Source organism: Moschus berezovskii, chromosome 6 (assembly GCF_049115385.1).
Source record: "Moschus berezovskii isolate FMDL1 chromosome 6, NW_MosBer_1.0, whole genome shotgun sequence".
Taxonomy (NCBI): domain Eukaryota; kingdom Metazoa; phylum Chordata; class Mammalia; order Artiodactyla; family Moschidae; genus Moschus; species Moschus berezovskii.
Genome location: NC_142465.1, coordinates 106,559,541 through 106,582,035, shown reverse-complemented (window position 1 = coordinate 106,582,035; position 22,495 = coordinate 106,559,541). Strand labels below are relative to the sequence as shown.

General features: G+C 41.7%; 1 protein-coding gene across 2 annotated transcripts in view; it reads right to left on the bottom strand.

The window, feature by feature from the left end:
- Positions 1-211: 211 nt before the first annotated feature.
- The window catches only part of LOC129536140 (scavenger receptor cysteine-rich type 1 protein M130), a 34,944-nt gene continuing 12,660 nt past the window's right edge, over positions 212-22,495 (bottom strand). The window contains exons 7-17 of one of the 2 annotated variants that reach the window (XM_055394865.2): positions 13,248-13,562; positions 12,836-13,150; positions 11,425-11,517; positions 11,029-11,343; positions 8,143-8,463; positions 7,074-7,382; positions 6,555-6,590; positions 6,243-6,350; positions 4,701-4,796; positions 3,539-3,592; positions 212-409 (exon numbers count right to left, since the gene is read on the bottom strand). In XM_055394865.2, coding sequence (XP_055250840.2) covers positions 3,570-3,592; positions 4,701-4,796; positions 6,243-6,350; positions 6,555-6,590; positions 7,074-7,382; positions 8,143-8,463; positions 11,029-11,343; positions 11,425-11,517; positions 12,836-13,150; positions 13,248-13,562 — 1,931 coding nt within the window. In that variant the 3' untranslated portion in view covers positions 212-409; positions 3,539-3,569. The remainder of the gene's footprint in view (positions 410-3,538; positions 3,593-4,700; positions 4,797-6,242; positions 6,351-6,554; positions 6,591-7,073; positions 7,383-8,142; positions 8,464-11,028; positions 11,344-11,424; positions 11,518-12,835; positions 13,151-13,247; positions 13,563-22,495) is intronic. The other variant, XM_088837373.1, reaches the window with a different exon arrangement.

Below are 22,495 nucleotides of genomic sequence, written 5' to 3'. Positions count from 1 at the left end.
CAGGGACCGGGGAGCCTGGTGGGCTGCCGTCTATGGGGTTGCACAGAGTTGGACACGACTGAAGCAACTTAGCAGCAGCAGCAGCAGAAAAAGATATATGTAAATAAGAACACTGTCAGATGAAAAAACATCATACTGTATTTATGAAACTGTAAATGTCAGAAAGCTCATCCAGAAATTCTTAGAATCAAAAATAAGGAATTCAGACAAATTCAAATCAGCAATATTCTTTTTTACTTAATACCCTTGAAAATCTTATCTACAACATTTTAGTCATCACATTCACCAAATTCATTTTTTAAAATTCAGCAGCGGTCTTTTGAATACCAGGAGACAAAGAACTGTATTGTGATCTTCACTGTTGATCCTTGCTCACTCAGTAGTCCAGGTCTTCGTCAAGCTGGCTGAACTAAAGACACAAATAGAATAATGTGACTTTTCTCTTCAGATGCACACGCACACATGTAGAAGAACCACATTATAATTTAACATACTGTATTATATTACATCTGTCTCTCTCTCACACACACACACTCATTTGCTCACTTACTCACATATATTAAAAACCATACTGCTTTCCTAAACAGAAAACTTAAATGCAATGATCTTCAAACTTCAGTGTGCTTAAGAATTATTTCTACTCCAGAGAAGTACAGAACAGAAAGACCATTTTGAAATGCACCCTAGTGTGATTCTGAAGCAGTGACTTAGTAGTGATTACTCTTTAAGGAAAAAGTAGTTTGTTATCTATTATTTATTATTATTTATTTATGAGATAAATATCAATTATCAGAATACTCATATGTTTGACATTACTAACCAGAAGTCATCCATAGTCCTCAGTTTACAATCTGTTAGAATTTTTGTTTCTTTACTTGTACACACACTATTGTTTTATAAATGCAAACATTATGCTTAGTTGTATTCAGTAACATGAACACAAAAGCGGAATGATGTTATTAAATTTTGAGCACGATTTTTTCTGTTTTAGCTGGCTGCACCATAATTTTTCCAGCCACAACTACCCCACTGATTGGCATTCACTTTGTTTCTAGCTTTGGGTTGGTACTAAAAAGGCTGCTAAAAGGAATTCTTGTATATTTGTTCTTATATATTAATAGCTTTATCTGTATGAAAGAAATTTTTAGTGGTAGAATTGTTGGGTCAAAAGATCTGGGAAGCATGTTTTTTTTTTTTCAAATTAATAAAAGTTTCTAAGTTTCTCTCTCATAAGGCTACTACACCTCTTGTTTCCAACAGCAACATTTGAAATTACATTTTTCTCTGTATTCCCACCAACAAGAAACGCTGGTGCTGCTTTAAGCACCAACGTTGGTCTGATTTATATAAAGAATAGCTCATTGTTAATCACACTTTGAATTGCCCAGACATATTGAGAGCATTTTAAAATTATTCAATAGTCATTTAAAATTCACTTTGTGAAAATTGCTTTTTTCATACCATTGCCCAATCATTTATTACATGCTTTGTCTTAACAATTGCTTTTTATATATGCTGCTGCTTAGTTGCTAAGTCGTGTCCAACTCTTCACAACCACATGGACTGTAGACTGCCATGCTCCTCTGTCCATGGGATTTCCCAGGCAAGAATACTGGAGTGGGTTGCCATTTCCTTCTCCAGGGGATCGTCCCGACCCAGGGGTTAACTCGAGTCTCCTGCTTAGCAGGTGAATTCTCTACTACTGAGCCACCTGAGAAGCCTTTTATATATATATTATGATACTATATATATATTGTATACATATATTAACACTTTATCCTGTATACAGTTTATGACAACTCTATGTTTATGTGTCTATAAGTATGATATTAACATTTTACATTTACATACTTTTAAGAAGTCTAACTTTTATTCTTTGTCTCACTCTGTATTTCTCATATGCCATATAAAATATCTCCACAAAAACCCATACTCTGCTATATATTATTCCAGAGGAAGAGTCCTCCCAAAATTGTTTAACAAAATAGAAAATGTATCCACTAATTCATTTCACCATCTGTTCTTTTTTATGTATAATAATAAATTTCTTGCCTTATTCACTTTTTTCTTTTGTTCCATTTTTCTTATGAAAACAAATTATAAAAGCAAATCTGATTATATCTTGCCTGAACTTAATCTTCCAAAGCCCACCACCTCCCCAACAGTCCATGAAATAAAATATGAACAGGAAATACAACAGATAAGACCATTTGTTATTGGGCTCTATGCAGCCTTTCCTGTCTAGACACTCATCACATCCCTCCCCCGGCAGGGCCTCTCTGTACACCCACACAGAAACTGTGAGATCTTTCATCAAATAGCCATGTCTTGGTCAATAGTATATTTTATCTCTGCATCTTCAGTGCTCAGGACACCATTTGTCACCAAACATACTTTCAATACATTTTTGAATGAAAAGCTTACCACTCCCCAAAGGCGTGATTCTCTTTTATACCACATTTTAAAATTTATTTTTATTGGAGTATAGTTGTTTTACAATGTTGTGTTTGTTTCTATTGTACAGTGAATCAGCTCTATGTATACACATATCCCCTTTTCTTTTTTTGGACTTCCTTCCCATTTAGGTCACCACAGAGCACTGAGCAGAGTTCCCTGTGCTATACAGTCAGTTCTCATTATCCACTTTATACATGGTATCAATAGAGTATATAGGTCGATCCCAATTTCCCAATTCATCCCACCCTCCTTTCCCTGCTCTCCCCACCCATGCCACACTTGGTACATGCCATGTCCTTTCCCTAGAATGGCCCATCTTTCAGTCACCAGATGTTAAACTTGATCATCACATCTTCACAGCCTCTCCAAACTCTTAGGCAAGCTTTCCATATGCCTATAGTGTCTTTTACTATCTTTATCCTAACATGCATTATACACCTGCAGACATGTCTTGTCTCTTTTCTGAAATGACTCCTATAATATCTTTAGAAGAGTTATTCATATTTACTTCCCCAGCTTCTCCTTAGCAACATAATAAACCACTGTTATTGCTTAAGATATCTGTAACTAAGGGACGGACAAGAGTCATTTATAAAAATTTGTTGCAGGGACTTCCATGGTGGCATAGTGGATAAGAATCCGCCTGCCCATGCAGGGGACACAGGTTCCATCCCTGATCTGGGACGATCCCACATGCTATGGAGCAGCTAAGCCCACGTGCCACAACCACTGAGCCCACATGCTGCAACTACCGAAGCCTATGCATCCTAGAGCCTGCGCTCTGCAACAAGAGAAGCCACCACAGTGAGAAACTGTGTACCGCAATGAAGAGTAGCCCCCACTTCCGGCAACTAGAGAAAGCCCGCGCAAAGCAACGAAGACTCGGCATAGCCAAAAATAAATGAATAAATAAAATCAATTTCTTAAAAAGCTGTTGCATATTCTGAATATGGATATACATACAGACATAAATATATATGGACATACATATGTATATACATTCTTTCTTTCTTCTTAATACTAGAGGCATTCTCAAAAGGAATGTAACTCCTTCGAACAACGATGAATAAATTCTTCTTACCTCACCAGGTTACAATTCCCTTTTTTCTTTTTCATTGTACATCGAAGTGATCTTCTTTTTCATCCAAAAATAGGAAGAGATTTAAACACAGAAATTAGTCCAGCATCATTAAAACCATCTTACCCATTGGAATTTTCTGAAAGGAAGAAAATAATTACTGGGAAATAAGTCAGACCTCCCCTCATGTGCCTCGGAAGCTCTTTGAACATTTAAAAACACTGTTCACAATTAGGAAGGCAAACAGTGTCAATTAAGAGGCACGGAAATTCTTCCCCATGTCTTATATATATTTCTTTGAGTTGGTTTTTGCAAATACCAATTCCTTTGCACTGAAGAAGTGAGGCAGATCCCTCTCAGATGGTAAGGAATATTGAGAAGGCATTGAGTCTTCATAAAGTGGATATTGGGGTTTTTTAAGATGTTTATTATTATTGTATTGTATTGCATTGCATTGTATTTTTTAGCCACACGGCATGCAGGATATTAGTTCTGGGATTGAACACATGCCCCCCTGCTGTGGAAGCACAGAGTCTTAACCACTGGACCACCAGGGAAATCCTTGGGATATTTTTTGCAACCCAGCAGAGTTATGCTTCCTAGAGGCAGAATTGGTGCTCTGGTGCTAAACAGAAGTCAGAGAATAAAAAAGAAGCTTTATGTAATGGGAAATAAGGCTAGTCGCATGAATAGGAATGGCTTCTGATGGGATAAAGACACAGGAAGCTTAAACTTTCAGAAAAATGTAAGTTAGAGAAAGGAACATAGCAGAAAGTGGAAATGGAAGAAATTATGAAAGAGATATGAAATGTTTAATCTTTTGAAGGTTAGTTTCTGTTTCAGTATAAAGATGTGCAAGTCATAATATGCAGTTCCTCTGTCAGAAATGATCATGGACCTCTTAGCCAGAGGTCTTCATGATTGCAATTTCTATGAATAATGAATATTTATTCATTATTAAATATTCAATAATGAATAATTCAATAATTCAATTTCTAAGAATAATGCTTAGTTCATTCCTGCCTTTCTTCCTTTTGTGCAGCACAGGCTTCCTATTATGTTTGAGATTTCTTTCCACTACTATGTGAAGTAGAATGCCTCTCAGCCTCAGCTGCAGTTACTGGTCTGAACCCCAGGGCTATGGACCCTCTAAGAACCCACAGACCTGAGGAATTATATAGGTCCAGATCATCTGCTTTCAGGCAAGAATTCATCTCCCGGTATTGAATTCTGTGGACAGAGTTCTCTCCTCTTGAGGAAACTGACAAAAGAGGTCATAGGTTAGGAGTCAGGGGGGCATAATAAAACTTTCCCTCCCTATGTGTGCTTTTTCCCAGCAGTTCAAACACACCCAATCATCACCTAAGCCCTTGTCCTGTTTCCATTCTATTCTACTACCAAGCTTCACCCTTGTGATGCCACAAACGCAAATGCAATAGCAATGAAACTAAACCAGGCATCCAACCCAGTTTCTTCCCCCAAGGCAGCCAGCATTCTTCCATAATTCACTGGAGATTTGTCTAAAATCTTTATAAAACTTATCCTTTCCTGTTCATTCTCACTATAGTCTTTTTCATCTTTCATCTCAACTATTTCAAAATCCTATCTTTGTCAATAACGTGGTTCTCTTTAAGCCCCTCAGATGTCCAAACAGAACTTTCTAAGAGCCTACCTGACTACTCTGTCCACTATACTATACTCTTTAATGACTGTTAATCTTCTTACCAGTCAATACAGAACTTCACTACTTGTTTCTTCCCCTTTCTTCCGCCTCATCAGGAACTTCTGTCCTTGAACTCACCTTTTACTTACTCCCACCAAAACACCAAATGTGCCATCTTTTAAGCTTCTCTACACTTGAAAATATTTTTTTCTCTCCCTGAAATGCACCTCACTAAGTTCTTTGCTCTATATCTTCAAAATTTGTCTCAAAATCTCCTAGACGCCTCCAATACTCCTTTTTCAGTTAATTAATTTATTTTCTGGGCCCCCTTTGTTCTTTATTCATGTTACTATATAATAATACGTTGCAATTTATTTGTTTACATATGTCTCTCTTTTGCTAGACAGGAAATTACATAAAGACAAAAACATTGGATTATCCATGTTGGAATCATCTTCAGAACCTAGCATGTTGCTTAACAGAACGGTAAATTTAGTCATAAGTATAGAGTAAGAGCAAATAAATGTTTGGGCAATAAAGGATTCATCCTGAACCACACAAGCATACTCATTCTAAAAGACTGATTCTATAACGTCCCAATTAAAAATGTAGATAGACTGTTTGCTGTTGTTTTTAGTTTCTAAGTCATACGTGACTCTTTTGCATCTCCAGAGACTATATAGCCTGCTAGGCTCCTCTGTTCATTGAATTTTCCAGGCAAGAATACTGGAGAGGATTGCGTTTCCTTCTCCAGCGGATCTTCCTGACCCAGGGATTGAACCCTCATCTCCTGTCCTGGCAGGTGGATTCTTTACCACTGAACCACCAGGGAAGCCCATAGTTACATTATAATAATCATCAATACAAGCAGTGCCCCTTTTCTTCTCTGAATTTTTGTTTCTTCTTTTGGGGAAACTGTTTAAATCTCCTAGGTTTCCTCTTTCTGGCCATTTGATACTTGAATCTAATTTTTTTGTTGTTGTATTATTTCAAGAAACTTCTTATGCCATAGAAACGTTAGAGACATGATAATTTGGCTCAGACCTGCAAGCTGCTGTCTCTGTCTTCGCCTCTGAATCCACAAGAGGGCTGCGATGAGAAAGGCCAACAGAATGACCCCAAGGACTCCAAGTGCAACAGTGGACGAGTGACCTGAGCACAGGGAAACATCACAAGAGGTAATAACATCTTAGCTAAAAGACCCGGGTTCCCAGTTACTATCCCTTTTCTAGGTCAACTACAGGATTGCTGAAATGAATTTCAGCTTCTTAGAGCTTCTGACCTAAAAAATCTTAATAAGAGGGATTCTAAATAATGCAGACAATCGGTCCCATGCTCAGAAACCCCTTGATATACCTGTGGCCTTTAGTGATCCTTTGCTCTCTGCAATTTCTGTAGGAGAAAAGAGGAGAGACTCAATTCTGGGAGTTACATACGAAACAGTTATGTCTGTTTCCTGTCTGAGGATTTAGCCTCTCAACCAAGTAAACGACTTCTTCCCACCCAAAACTAGAGACCTCTAGTTTTTCCTTCCTCTGCGCACGGATACATGTAAGCTAAATGCTTTTCCTCAGTGAAAGTCGCTCAGACGTGTCTGACTCTTTGCGACCCCAAGGACTGTAGACCACCAGGCTCTTCTGTCCACGGAATTCTCCAGGCAGGAATACTGGAGTGGGTTGCCCTTCCCAACTTTGGGATCGAATCCAGGTGTCCTGCATTGCAGGCGAATTCTTTACCGTCCGAAGACCAATGCATAACAACACGCAGGATTCTCTCCCCACCAGGTCGCTGGGTTGGTACTTCCGGTCCTTACACAATGCACTTCCCCGCCCACTCTCTCCTCTCTGCCGGAGATTCCAGACCCCTTGCGCTCACCTGAGCACTTCACAGAGGCATCCTCCTTGTGCCCGCAGTCACTGTGTCCCCAGTATCTGGCAGGACAATCCCACAGGGAGGACTCATTGCCCTTGCACTTCACTTCACTGAGCCATATGGGTCCGGTCCCCTGGCCGAACGCTGCCTCTTTTCCTGCCTCCAGAGCTAAACCACAGCCCAGCTGGCGACACACCACCTGGGCATCGTTAAGGTCCCAGGAGTCGTCACACACTGTGCCCCAGGAACCTCCGTGCCAGATCTCCACGCGTCCAGAACAATTAGTGGTTCCTTCCTGAAGCCTTATTTTATCTGAAAAAATCAGAGACACCTTGATCATTTCTGAGAAGATAAAAGCTCCCAGGAGGTCACAGGAGAAAAGAAAAATTTGAAACTCTTTTTAAAAAATCTATTTTAAAACTTTGCTTATTGAATGTGCATTTGGAATTTTACAACATTCATCTTTCATGGAAGTGCATGTCCTTCCAACAAACTGGGTGTATTAAATATTTCATCCTGGACAATAGAACGTTAGTGTGACTTAGTAAATGTCAATGAGATAAAGTTAGCATTGTAAATGTATTAGGTTGGTCAAAAATTTTGTTCCATAATTATAGACAAATGAACTTTCTGGCCAACTCAGTATAAATCCTCTCAAACTACCAGATAAATAAAAATCTTCTTCTGGTTAAGAAGGTGTAGAACAGGGAGATAATTCAGGATTGCTCTTTCTGACTGCTTCTCTCCTTACATTGAGTGTAACAAGATATTATTTGAAGGAAAAATGGAGCAACTCAATAGTCAAATACTGAATTATATGTTCTCTGATCCTAATTTGTTCACAGAGAAAGCACAACTGAATAAAACTTTTGAGAAGGCCATCAGAGTATGATCGTCTTTGAGAAAATGGTCACTGATCCTGAGTATCCAAAGGCCAAAACAAATAATAACCAGTTACATCATCCAGGTAGAATAAGGGTTAACCAAAGCTTACTCATTCTCACTGAATTAGATCAGGAGATGAGAGTGGAACAACAGAATGAGACTGTCATACAGGCCCACGGATACTCACCAGCACACGTGATCCAGGTCTCCTCTGAGGGGCTGGCCAGTCTCCTCTTCCACGGAGATGATGGACACTGCCATAAGGTTGCAGGTCCCTTGGGACACTGGACGTTGTCCACCCACATGTGCCTCTTCTCCACTTTGTCTGAAGGTGCTGGTCTGATACTCCCTTTGTCCGCACAGCCCAGCTGCCTGCATACCACCCCCACCGTGGTCGCAGACATGTCGCTCTTGCCCACGCTGCCCCAAGCTCCACTGTAAAAAACTTCCAGGCGCCCTGCACAGGTCTCGCTGCTGGTGTCACTGGTGAGTCTCAGAGACATGAACTCTGGGGTGAAATAAACAGTTAGCAGTTTCACATCTTTCCTGAAGATCCAGAGGACTCTCTTCATTTACTCTGATGTGAGCATGTTTTTTAAAAATAGGCCACTGCACTTCCCTGGTGGCTCAGATGGTAAAGAGTCTGCCTGTAGTGCAGGAGACTGGGGTACAATCCCTGGGTTCGGAAGGTCCCCTGGAGAAGGGAATGGCTACCTACTCCCATATTTTTGCCTGAGAATTCCACAGATAGAGGAGCCTGGCAGGGTACAGTCCATGGGGTTGCAAAGAGGTGGGCATGACTGAGCGAGTAACACTAACATGATCTAACAGGATATGCCATTATTAGAAATTCTTTAGTAACTTCTGAATGATTTGGAGATTTTCTTAAAATATTTGTTCTATAAATATTTTCTGGTTTTCTAGTCCTGGATTTTTGGAGAAGGCAATGGCAAGCCACTCCAGTACTCTTGCCTAGAAAATCCCATGGACAGAGGAGCCTGGTAGGCTGCAGTCCATGGGGTCACTAAGGGTCAGACACGACTGAGCGACTTCACTTTCACTTTTCACTTTCACACATTGGAGAAGGAAATGGCAACCCACTCCAGTGTTCTTGCCTGGAGAATCCCAGGGACAGGGGAGCCAGGTGGGCTTCCGTCTATGGGGTCACACAGAGTCGGATACGACTGAAGTGACTTAGCAGCAGCAGCAGTCCTGGATTTTGCAATTAGGGACCTCTTTAAAATGCCAACAGTGACTCTAAGGTGACATCTAAATCTCAATCAAAAGCTTCTCAGAGCCTTTTATGAATTATACAGTTTGGGTTTTTTCTCTCTAAATTACTGTAATTTTGACTTTGTAACCCTGTTCTGTTCATTTTTGGACAATTGTCCTTGACAGTTAAAATTTAGTGAGATACTCAGACACTAAAACCAATGTTTTGTATGCTGCTGCTGCTGCTAAGTCACTTCAATCGTGTCCGACTCTGTGTGACCCCATAGACGGAAGCCCACCAGGCTCCCCCGTCCCTGGGATTCTCCAGGCAAGAACACCGGAGTGGGTTGCCACCTCCTTCTCCAATGTGTGAAAGTGAAAAGTGAAAGTGAAGTCGCTCAGTCGTGTCCGACCCTTAGCGACCCCACGGACTGCAGCCTACCAGGCTCCTCCATCCATGGGATTTTCTAGGGCAAGAGTACTGGAGCGGCTTGCCATTGCCTTACATTACCTTAAAAGACAATAGTTCCCTTTCTGATACTTTGAAAAGTAAAAGTGAAAGTCGCTCAGTTGTGTCCGACTCTGTGTGACCCTAGAGACTATACAGACCAGAATACTGAGGTGGGTAGCCTATCCCTTCTCCAGGGGATCTTCTCCACCCAGGAATCAAACCGGGGTCTCCTGCACTGCAAATGGATTCTTTACCAGCTAAGCTAGTTTTGTTTTGTATGTCCTCTACCAGATTTATGTCATTAAATGTGAGAGCAAAATCACATCTGGCATTTAGAATTTTTCACTTTGCTAAGTCATAGCACCATTTTTTTCCCCAATACATTACAATTGAGTACATTTTTCTAGTTTACAATGCTTTCCAATATCTTATCGTGTATACAAAACAAGAGTAGTGTCTCACTGTGATTCTTTGTCTGTCATGAAAAATTACTTGAGCATGGTGCTTGTTTTATCTGTAGAATGTATTTTTTTTTTCTCCTTTAAGAAAAAAAAAAGTTTTATTTATTTTTGGCTATCCTGAGTCTTTACTGCTGCACATGGGCTTCGTGTAGTTGCAATGAGCTTGGGCTACTCCCTAGTTGTGGTATGTGGGCTTTTAATTTTGGTGGCTTCTCCTGTTAAGGGGTGTGGGCTCTAGAGGGTGGGCTCAGTAGTTATGCATGGGCTTAGTTGCCCTGCGGATGTGGAATCTTCCCAGACAAGAGATCAAACCCGTGTCTCCTGCATTGGCAGGCATATTTTCAACCACTGGACCACCAGGGAAGTCTTCTTCTTGTCCTTTTTAATCTACTTCATTAGTACAGTTATCATCATGTGGTACAACGAATGCTTAACCAACATCCAGCACCCTATATGTTTATAAAAGAATTTCTCATTATTAGTTGTACTGTCATTTTCATGACATGCAAACCCACTTCTGAATTTTCCTCTTTCTGATATCATACTGCATGCTACCTTGCACGTGTGTGTCTGTGTGCTTAGTTCCTCTGTCATGTCTGACTCTTTGCGACTCCTGGACAGTAGCCCACCAGGGTCCTCTGTCCATGAGATTCTTCAGGCAAGAATAATGGAGCAGGTAGACATTCCCTTCTCCAGGGGAACTTCCCCATCCAGAGATGGAACCCAGGTCTCCTGCATCTTTACTGACTGAGCCACCAGGAAAGCCCACCTTGCACATGAGGTTGCATTAATGCATCAGATCCACACTTCTGGCAGCCTGAATCTCACAATTGTTCCCTCTGAACCTGTAGTTCAAGGAGTTTGCTCAGATTAATATCGTCCCTACCCACCACCCCACCTCAGCCATTTCTTGCATAACTGTAACCAGTTGTAATTTTGCAGAACTCACCTGAGCAGATAACTCCTGCATCCTCCTTATGCCTGCAGTTCTGCCGCCCCCAGCCATGGGAACGGCACTGAGAAATGCGAGATTCTTTTCCATTACAGTTCACCTCATCCAGCCAGATGGGCCCGGATCCTTCCCCAAAATGAGCAGAACCTGTGGCATTAATGGCCACACCACAGTCCAGCTGCCTGCACACCACGTGGGCATCATCCAGGTCCCAGCTGTCATCACAGATGGTGCCCCAGGAGCCCTCATGATAGACCTCTATTCTCCCAGCACAACGCCCACCTCCATTTACCAGGCGGAGCTGTCCACTCTCTGAAAGAGCAAATAAAACACTGATAAATGCGTTTCTGAGGATTTGGAGATCACTCTTATAGTTCGGTCACTGATTCTCACCTATGCAAGGAATGCCATTTTCTTCCAAAACAACAGAGCTTTTCGGATCCGAAGATGATGAATTGCACGGATATAGTGTCTGACTCTGGTTTCCTGCAAGCATCAAACATTATCCATCACAAGAGATACAAAAGGATAGAATGAAGAGAGGAGGTCAGTTGGTGTGTTAGATGGATGAACTCAGGACAAACATAGCTTTAGAGAAAGGTGTATGGGTCAACCAGGCTAAGAATGAATCAGATCCTCTGAGAAGGCACATATGTGTTCAGGCTAAGTTACTTCGGTCATGACTGCCTCTCTGCGACCCCATGGACTGTGCCCACTAGGCTCCTCAGCCATGGGATTCTCCAAGCAGGAATACTGGAGTGGGTTGCCATGCTTTCCTCCAGGGGATCTTCCTGACCCAGGGAAAACCGGTGTCTCTTATGTCTCCTGCATTGGCAGCTGAGTTCTTCACCACTAGTGCCACCTGGGAAGCCTGAGAAGTTACATGGTAAGTCCTAAATGGGCTTCCCTGATGGCTCAGATTGTAATGAATCTGCCTGCAAGGCAGGAGACCTGGGTTCAATCCTTAGGTCAGGAAGATCCTCTGGAGAAGGGAACAGCTACCCACTCCAGTTTTCTTGTCTGGAGATTCTCATGGACAGAGGCACCTGGTGGGCTACAGTCCCTGGGGTTGCAAAGAGTCAGACACGACTGAGCGACTGACCCACACACATAAGCTCTAGGTAACTATGAGGTCCATAAAAATCAAGTTTATTTTCCCACTAAAAAGACAATTGAAGTTAATATTCTGGTACACTTTTCATAATCTCTCAAAGTAGATCATTTCCTTTTACTCCTGTTCTTTGCTATAGGTACACCCATTCCTTTTTTGCAAGTATAGTTGATTAACAATGGTGTTCATTCCTGTTATACAGCAAAGGGATTCGGTTACACAAATACGTATTATATGTATATATACATTATATTACGTATATTGTATATATGTATATGTTTATATATAATATATGTGTATAATATATATTAAATAATATAATATATCTTTTTTAATACTCTTTTCCACCATGGTTTATCATAGGATATTTTTTATTGGAGTATAATCATCTTTTAATGCTGTGTTAGTTTCTGCTGTACAGCAACATGAATCGGCTGTAAGTATACATATACCCCCTCCCTCCTGAGTCTCCCTCCCACAACCCCCATCCCACCCTCTAGGTCACCACGGAGCAACGAACTGAGCTCTCTGTGTTAAACAGTGTCTTCCCACCAGCTATCTCTTTTACACATGGTAGTGTGTATACATCAGTGCTGCTCTCTCAGTTCGTCCCACTCTCTTCCCGCTTATACCCACTCTCAAGGCATACCACCACATGAGAGGCTTCTCATTGGCTGCCCTTTATTCTCTTACCTGAGCAGATTACAGAGGCCACTTGCCCTGCAGGACACAACGATGCACCCAGAGCAGTTACAGGACAATCGCCCATGTGCTTTTCTGTCCCAGTGCAGTGGAACTTGTGTCTCCAGAGCTGCCCACTTCCTCTTCCAAAAGGTGCTCTTCCTGGGATAGAAGCAGCAACTCCACATTTAAGCTGCTGGCACAAGACGTGAGCATCTTCCATGTCCCACTGAGAGTTGCAGAGAGATCCCCAGGTCCCAAGAATCTTGACCTCCACTCTTCCTTCACACGGGGTATTGCCACCCACCAAGCGAACTTCTGTGTATCCTGGAAGGAGACAGGGCTTTAACAAGATGTCCGTGACTACCTAACCCTACCCTCTTCACAATATGGGGACAAAATGAACATATTGTCTGGGTCTCACTTGAGCAGACTACTCCAATGTCCTTGCTGTGGCTACACGTCCCATCCGGGCGGGGTGCAACGGGGCAGAGTGAAAGATGGGACTCGTTGCCCTCACACTGGAATTCTTCAGCCCAGATCTGTCCGTTTCCTTCTCCAAAGTGAGCTCCCCCCAAGATGGAAACAACGGTGCCGCACTCTAATTCCCTGCACAGCACATTGGCCGATTCCAGAGAGAAGTCAGAATCACAGATGGTGCCCCAAGTGTCGCCATGTTTCACTTCAACACGACCGGAGCAGGGAATGTCCCCTCCGACTAGTCTGGGTTCCCTGTGGGCTGAAAAATAATATTTTGGTGAGAAAGAACATGATTCCAAGATCTTCCCTCCTGATGGGAGTGAGGTAGGGAGTCAAAAGTGAGAAAGGGAAGCCATTCATTCCTTTTGGATTTTCTGCCTGGAGTTGGGCTTAACAATTTCCAGACCTCCCCATCCTTCACTGGACTACCCTAACAGATAATTCTGGAACTTTGCCTCCTAGAACCCATCATTTCTGGAGCACGATTACTCTATCCTTTCAGTATTTTGCCTGTATTATCCATCACGTTGGAGCCCACAGATAATGTCTGCTCATTCTCTCTACATTTTAACACTATATGCACCCACTGCAACCTGGAGTCTGCCCCAACCATTTCAAGTGGTTCTACGTAAAGACTTTTAATATATCTACTTCCTACTTCCAAAATGAAAAACAGACCTCTTCTTTGATATCTGTCACACTTGATACATGAGATACTCTTTTTCCCCTGTTTTCTCCTCCTTCCTGCCTGACGGTGCTTTATCAGAACCTGTCAAGTGTTCCCCAATCAAAGTTCTGTCCTCAGCTGTCTAATCTCCTCAATGGACATTTTCTCTCAGCTGCCAGTAAATATGGTTTCATCTATACATTTCTCTTTAAATTTATACTCATAAGCAGATCTATTTGAACATCTGGAACTTAAGGTGTTCCAAATTGAATGAATTATGCTCTGACAAGGCCACTGTAGTCTTTATTCAATTAATGGCATCCAGGACCAAATTAGAATCACCTGAAATTGAACCCCTGTGTTTATCTCCTCAGAAATAATGGCAATAATTTGATAGCAATTATTGCTATTATTGCTATCAAATTCAATAATTTGAAGATTAAGTGAACATCTATTATATATGTATATTTGTATGTGGCATTTTGGGCTTCCCTGGAGGCTCAGTGGTAAAGAAACTGCCTGGAGACCCAGCAGCAGACCCAGGTTCAATCCCTGGGTTGGGAAGATTCCCTGGAGAAGGAAATGGCAAGCCATTCCAGTATTCTGCCTGGGAAATCCCACGGACAGAGGAGTCTGGCAGGCTACAGTCCCTAGGGTCGTAAAGGGTTAGACACAACTTAGCAACTAAACAACAACAACAAATACGACATCTTAGTATTTATTTACCAATCATTAGTTCATCCTTATTATTGCCTTAGGGTATAATTATTACAGACAAGGAAACTAAAATGCACAGAAGTGAAGTAATTTGCTAAGGTCACACGGCAGGTTAATAAAGGGACAGGGTTTGAAGCCAGGCAGTATACTGGAGAGCCTAGACTCTTGACCCTCACAGCACACTGCACATGTGGAAGCAACCTGTTCCTGTTGACTGACTCTCCAGCATATTTTTTCTCCATACTTACTGCCACTACTTTGATGTAATTTGTCACCATACACCGTGTAGACTTTTGCAATAGCTTCCAAAGTGGACTCCTTGCTTCTAAGTCCACTTTCCAATTAATTTATGTCATGACCACAAATATTAAATTTCAAATATTTTCACATAATTTCTGTCTTCAAGAGAAGTTTCTTTACCGTCTGTACAATAATTCATCTTTTCAACAAATATTATTAAGCACTTACAATGTTTGAGGCATTTGGATGGGCTAAAAAATCTATCACAGAGTTCAGTCTATCAGTAAGGGTAGATAATTCTAACACTGCTAATAATAATCATAACCAGAGTAGCTAACATACATTGATCACTTGCTGTGCAATTCCCATGAAGGAGTAGATATTAATACCAGTATTTTTTTTTTTTTTGAGGAAATTGTAGCAGAAAACTTTGGCAGCTTCCCCAATAGCACTCATCTATTCAAATTAAGGAGACATTATAAGCATTATTTTAGCATATTCGAAAAACCCTATGATGTCACTTTAAAAGCCTTAACATCTATTACTCCGCCAATCATACTTGTTACCCCAGCCTGAAGATGCTTTTCCAAGCTTCTGTGTCCCTGCACTTTTTGCTCTACTTATATTTCCCAAACTTATGTTTGGGGGACAAAGTTACTTCTTTTCAAGGATGCTCAATTTTTCACTGATTTCTCTCTCCTTCAAGAACACATAATTTAGTAGAAGATATAGAGGAATTGGGGGCGGGAGGAGAAGGGGAGGACAGAGAATGAGATGGCTGAATGGCATCACCGACTCGATGGACATGAGTTTGAGTGAACTCCAGAAGTTGGTGATGGACAGGGAGGCCTGGCGTGCTGTGATTCATGGGGTCCCAAAGAGTCGGACATGACTGAGCAACTGAATTGAACTGAACTGAACTGATACATGTTCAGATAATGAGTCCAAAACTAGATACATGTTTTAGATACAAAACTAGGGAAGGAGTTATCCATTCTATTTGGGCCTTTGTAAGAAAACTATAAAGAGTACCATAAATCTGAACAGAGCTTCGAAAAAAAATGAGAAGTTTGCCAAGTAAATGATATGTGATATGGCATTTAAAGAATACAATCATGAGACAGGATGATCTAATTGAGGGATTATGAACAATTTAGTATGAATGAATTTTAAAAGGTAAAGAAAAGACACACCAGCTATAAAGCTGAAGAAATTGAGCTCAGGTTTTAAGGGCATGCTTCATAGGTTGAGAGCCACTCATCAAGATAAGTAAAAGCTTCTTTTAACATTTTTTGTTCAGTCACTAAGTTGTGTCCAACTCTCAGCAACTGGAGGTAATTCAAGTTACGCGGAAGATACAAAGTATTTCCTTTAATTCATCTTAAAGGAAAGAAAGAAGAGGCATATGGAATTGGGCTTTCTAAAAGTCATAAGTCTTTTAGAGATGTCTGCTGTCAAATATGACTAATCCTTTTTTTAAATATCACTAATTCTGAAGATCCCTGGACATTACTATTAGCATGACACAGATATACCATCAGCCCTTGCCAATTTCCTAAAATGTTCTAGATCTGATGATAATCTCTATTATAGCAGTATAGAATAACTCAACTATGCAAAAATTTCACCTCTTATCCATTCAATATGTTTGAAGCAAGTTCCATCCAAATTTGAGTTGAATAACACATTGCTTTTTAAACAGAGCTAAGACTTTACAGCAAATAATGCCTCTACAACACAGTGACTGGAGTTGAGTTTAATCTTGTTGAATCATTAGTTGAGAATGAAATTACTCTAAGATATTGTTAACTCTTATTCATATGATCCTATTCCACTTTTGGACAGACCTAAATCTTTGGATAAAAACAGTTTCTTAGATTTTTTATTTTAACCTCTTGCTCTCTCTAGATTGATCTCGAGCAAATAAAACACAACCAGTGAAAAACAACTTCCCCCTCAATAAAGCAAAACAAATAGATATCCTCCTTAGTCCTAAAATAGATATCCTCAAATAGATATCCTCCTTAGTTCTAAAATATTTGAGTCCAAGGCAAAAGAGAAATCTTTATTCCAGAAATGACTTGGAGACTCTATCCTCAGTTTAATTTCATAAGTCTGCTAGTAACACATTAGGCTATACCACAGAATGGCTTCCTTATACCATTTAGTCTGAGTACATGATTAGAATATGGATAATTTACTCCTTTAAGGGATTTTTTTCCCCTTAAATGACTGCATTTTTTAAATCTATTTTTTAATTGGAGTATAATTGCTTTCCAATGTTGTGCTAGTTTCTGCTGTACACAACATGAATCAGCTATAAGTATATATATATCCCCTCCCTCTTGAACCTTCCTCCCACCCCACCCCACTCCTCTAGGTCAGCACAGAGCACTGGGCTGAGTTCCCTGTACTATACGGCAGCTTCCCACTAGCTATCTATTTTACACATGGTAGTGTGTACATGTTAATGCTACTCTCTCAATTCATCCCACCCTCTCCTTCACAGCCTGTGTCCACAAGTCCAGTCTCCACATCTGTGCTATGACTGCATTTTAACATAAAAGCCATTAACTGAATTTTTGTGCCTGGATATAGCCCTTTTAATCAATAAATTAAACCTTCCCTGACATCAGTAACTGAATCTATATTTCTTTCTTTCTGAAGAAATGAAGAACAAATATAAGAAATAATTAGAGGTATTTCCTTTTGTTTGGTAATAGATACAATACACTTTAAAGAAGTACTAATGCGTTTTCACCATTTATTCCTTTCCAGACTCCGAAAAAGTATAGCTCATTCTAATCTCAAAATTATCTTTCAGATTTTAGTAAAATAAAACAAAATTCAAAAGAACCATTTATTACATTCAGAAGTCCTCTCCAGCACCTATACAGTCATCACAAACAAAATGTCTGGGATTCAAACCAATTTTGTGCCCAAAACTCTTAGACCTCTTTGCTGCTAGCTTGTCTAAACTACAAGTCAGGGGTAAATGGTTGCTTTATCTTTCTAGTCTTCCTGCTATCAACCACAATGCGATATGCTTTATAAAAGTCTAAGAATTTAAACAGACTTGGAATTTGTAGTTTGAACTTGACAGACACAGAGATGGTATTTCCATAATTTTTTCCTGAAAATCTTCTAAAAGAATCAAGTAAATCAAGAAATAAAATTACAAACTCTATTTCTAGAAAAACAAGGACAGAGCTAAAGTCTTGGCCCAAAAATTAGTAGAAGGGTTTCCAAATGCTACAGAAATATAACGAGAGTTTACAATAGAAAGCAAAGTGCACATATGGCAGATAGCAAACAAAAACATGATTTTGTAAAAGGAGGGAACCCATGTTAAGTTGCAAATGTATGCTATTTGGGATTTTTATTATATGCAGCTAAATAGAATTCTGGGCTTTCCTGGTGGCTCAGACAGTAAAGAATCTACCTGTAATGCAGGAGACCTAGGTTCAATCCCTGGATCAAGAAGATCCACTGGAGAAGGAAATAGCAACCCACTCCAATATTCTTGTCTGGGAAAACCCATGGACAGAGGAGCCTGGCAAGCTACAGTCCATTGAGTCACAAGAGTCAGACATGACCTAGCAACTAAAGCACCAATAGAATCCTATATAATTCAGAATGGGTTATCACATAAAAGGTACTCTAGTAATAAAACCTAAATTTTGGATGTGGTTGAACGGAATTCATGGGTATAATATACTAATGACATAGATACTGTAGGCTGGAAAGCTAATAAGTATTGTTACCCGTGGTAAAATATCTGGACAAATGTCACACTGAAAAGAAAATTATATGCTCACTAAAGATGAAAAATGGATAACATATTGGGAAAAGTGTAAAAAAGGGAAAGTATATAAAAAAAGAAAAAAATCAGAAGGTTGACATGGCATGAATCCTCCTTGCCACTTTTAACATTTAAGAGAGAGATGAGCTCAGATTAGAAGCCAGTAGACTACAAGAAGAAATGGAAGGAAAAAATACTAATTTTGTGAGGGAGACATTCTCTGCCTGCAGCTACTGCGTGCATGCTAAGTCACATCAGTTGTGTCTGACTCCATGACCCCATGGACCATAGTCCCCCAGGCTCCTCTGTCCATGGGATTCTCCAGGCAAGAATACTGGAGATGGTTGCCAAGCCCTCCTCCAGGGGATCTTCTGGACCCAGGGATAGAACCTGAGTTTCCTGCATCTCCTGCATTGCAAGCTGATTATTTACTGCTGAGCCACCAGGAAAGCTGCCTGCAGCTATTAGATATAGCTAATTGAGAGTCCTACAATTTGAAACTTACAGAATTGAAAAAAAAAAAAAAAACTTTAAGTATCCTGTCCCCTAAATTAAGGTGGTGATAAAACTTCAGATTTAGCAGAAAATAAAATTGATGCTCTGCACATAAAAACAATGAGCCTACCAGCAAAGACAGGATTTGGGTCTCGCCTTCCCTCTCAAACCCATGGTTTCAAATGACCTTAGGGCAGTAGCTAATAAATTGAGAGGAAGGGTCTGATCACAGGATAGATCAAAATATGTAATTTATTCTTTGGTGGTGGTTACTTCCACATGACATTGGGTTAAAGCAAATAGGCTAGAAATCTACTAAGTTTGAAGAGAATATTTTGCTGAATTTGAGGGTGACTGATATCAGTTAATGAATACTCAACCCTAAAGCAACCCAAGGGTCCCTAAATCAGCATCAGCATGAAGTGGGTTGTGAAAGGCGTGCAGCCTCTGGGTGGATATACTCTCGAAACTGAACACACAACTGACCATGAGAACACTGCACTAGGGAGTACTGTTCTGAGAAGAGCACCTGGACACATGAAGGACAGAGCACAGAGAGCAGCTTCTCAGAGGGCAGAACCTGGTCCATCAGACGGGCTCACCAACACACTCCCTCACCTGCAGGGCAACTCATTCCTGTCCAGTTGTTGTTTAGTGGTTAAATCATGTCCGATCCTTTGCAACCCCATGGACTACAGCCACCAGGCTCCTCTATCCATGAGATTTCCATGGAAGAATGGTAGAGTGGGTTGCCATTTCCTTCTCCAGGGGATTGTCCCAACCCAGGGATTGAACCTCTGTATCCTGCATTGGTAGGCACATTCTTCACCTACCACTAAGCCACCAGGGAAGCCCTCTTGTCCAGTAGGATATGATAACTACTTTGGAAGAACAGCTCTAGATGTTTCTTGGTGAACACCTTGTTGTTAAAAAAGGAATCACTTATCAACAAGTGATTAACATAAAATACTAGGGATTGTCCACAAGACTAGCCAATCACAGACCACTTTTGAGTGTTTTAACAAGGTTGCATGAAACACACAAAACTGTTCAGAGGGCACAGCCAAGATGACAGAGGAGGAACATCCTGAGTCATCTCTTCCCATGAGTACACCAAAGTAACAACTGCTTATGAGAAAAACCAAAATCTAGTATACAGAAGATCTTCTACAACTAAAGGTATAAAGAAAGAACCACAATAAGACAAGAAGGAGGGACAGAGCACAGTATAGTCAAGACCCATAGACCCAGGTACGCAACCACCAAATAAGAAGAGCAGTTGCAGAGGTTCTCCCCAAGGATTAAAGAATTCCCCAACCAGTGGTCCTGCACCAGGAAGATAAGCTCCCAGGACGCTTGACTTTGAAAGACAGCAGGGCTTACTTTTGGGAGAGCCAGAGGGCTGTGAAATAGAGACTCCACTCTTAAAGGACAAACACAAGATCCCACCCACTCTGTGACCCAGGGCAGAAGCAGTCAATTTGAAAGAAGCCTGGGCCAAACCCACCTACTGATCTTGGAAAGCCTTCTGGAGAGGCAGGATGTGATGGAACTCTCCCTGGGGACCCAGATACTGGCAGCAGCCATTTTAGGGAGCTTCTTATACCACGAGGACACTGGTGGTAGAAATGACTTAGAAAAAGTCATTTTGGAATCCTCCCTTTAGCTTATTAGCACCAAGACCCAGACCCAGTCACCAGCCTGACACAACCAGAAGTGGGACACCTGAGGCCAAGAAACTAAACAGGCAGGGACACGCACCTCCACCGCTGTCCCCTATCAGCTGCCTTGAGACTCCCTGAGCCCACAGACACCCTGGGACATGGCCCTGCCCACTAGAGGGCCAGGACTCAGCCCCACATACCAGGAAACCAGCACTAGCAGAGGGACCCCCCAGGACCTGCAGTCAGAGCCCCAGCTTCACCCCTCCCCGTACCCCAGTGAGCTAACACTAGCCTAGGGACACACTGGGCATTGACCCTACCCACCAGCTGACCAATTTAAGCTCCAGGACCCTGGGGTCTGCAGCCAGAGATCCCAGGACCCAGCTTTACCCAGCAGAGGGCTAGTGCTAGCCCTGGGACAAGTCTTATCCCCCAGAGATCCCAGCCCCAGGACCAATGCAACCCTACAACCAGCATTCCCTGGGCCCTGGCCCTGTCCACCAGCAGGCCAACACCAGCTCTGGGATTCCTGGGCCCTGCAGCAGGGTTCCCCAGGAGCTGACTCTGTCTGCCACTGGACTGCCACTAGACCCAGGACATGGCTTCACGCACCAGTAGGTGAACACCAACCCTAAGATCCCTTGGGCATTGGCCCTACCAATAAGTAGGTAGACACCACCTCTGAGACATGTTGGACCTCTCTGCCAGCTGCCCCAGGAACCAGCTCTGCTCACCAGCAGGCTTTCACTAGATCTTGGAATGCTGGATCCCCCACACTCACTGTTCAAACCATAAGTAGAACAGCACCAACTCTGAAACACCCCTGGTCTCTGCAACCAGCTACCCCATGACCCAGTCCCACAAAGCAGTGACTGGCAGCTTTTGCACAAGGCCGGGTTTAGCAAACAACCAGACTAGGGGCCAGCCATGCCTACCAGACCACTGACAGTAGTCAGCCAACCACAATAGAATGATTTATGCTGTCAACATATGGGGCAAACTAGAACACATAGCTCTGGTAACCAGAGGGGAGTACGCTGCCGGGAGCATAGAATATTTCCCATAGAAGGTAATTTCTCCAAAGTTGGGAAATGTCACCAACCGACCAGCTAAATAGAACTGAAAACAGCAAATCAGGCAAAATGAGGCAACAGAGGAACATGTTCCAAACAAGGAACAAGACAAAACCCCAGAATAAGAACTAGTGAAGTGCAGACAGGTAATCTCAGTTCAGTTCAGTTCAGCCACTTAGTCATGTCTGACTCTGCAAACCCTTGGACTACAGCACATCAAGCTTCCCTATCCATCCCCAACTCCCAGAGCTTGCTCAAACTCATGTCCATCCAGTCGGTGATGCCATCCAACCAGCTCATCCTCTGTCATCCTCTTCTCCTCCTGCCTTCAATCTTTCCAAGCATCAGGGTCTTTTCAAATGAGTTAGTTCTTTGCATCAGGTGGCCAAGGTATTGGAGTTTCAATTTCAGCATCAGTCCTTCCAATGAATATTCAGGACTGATTTGCTTTAGGATGAACTGGTTAGATCTCCTTGCAGTCCAAGGGACTCTCAAGAGTCTTATCCAACACCACAGTTGAAAAGCATCACTTTT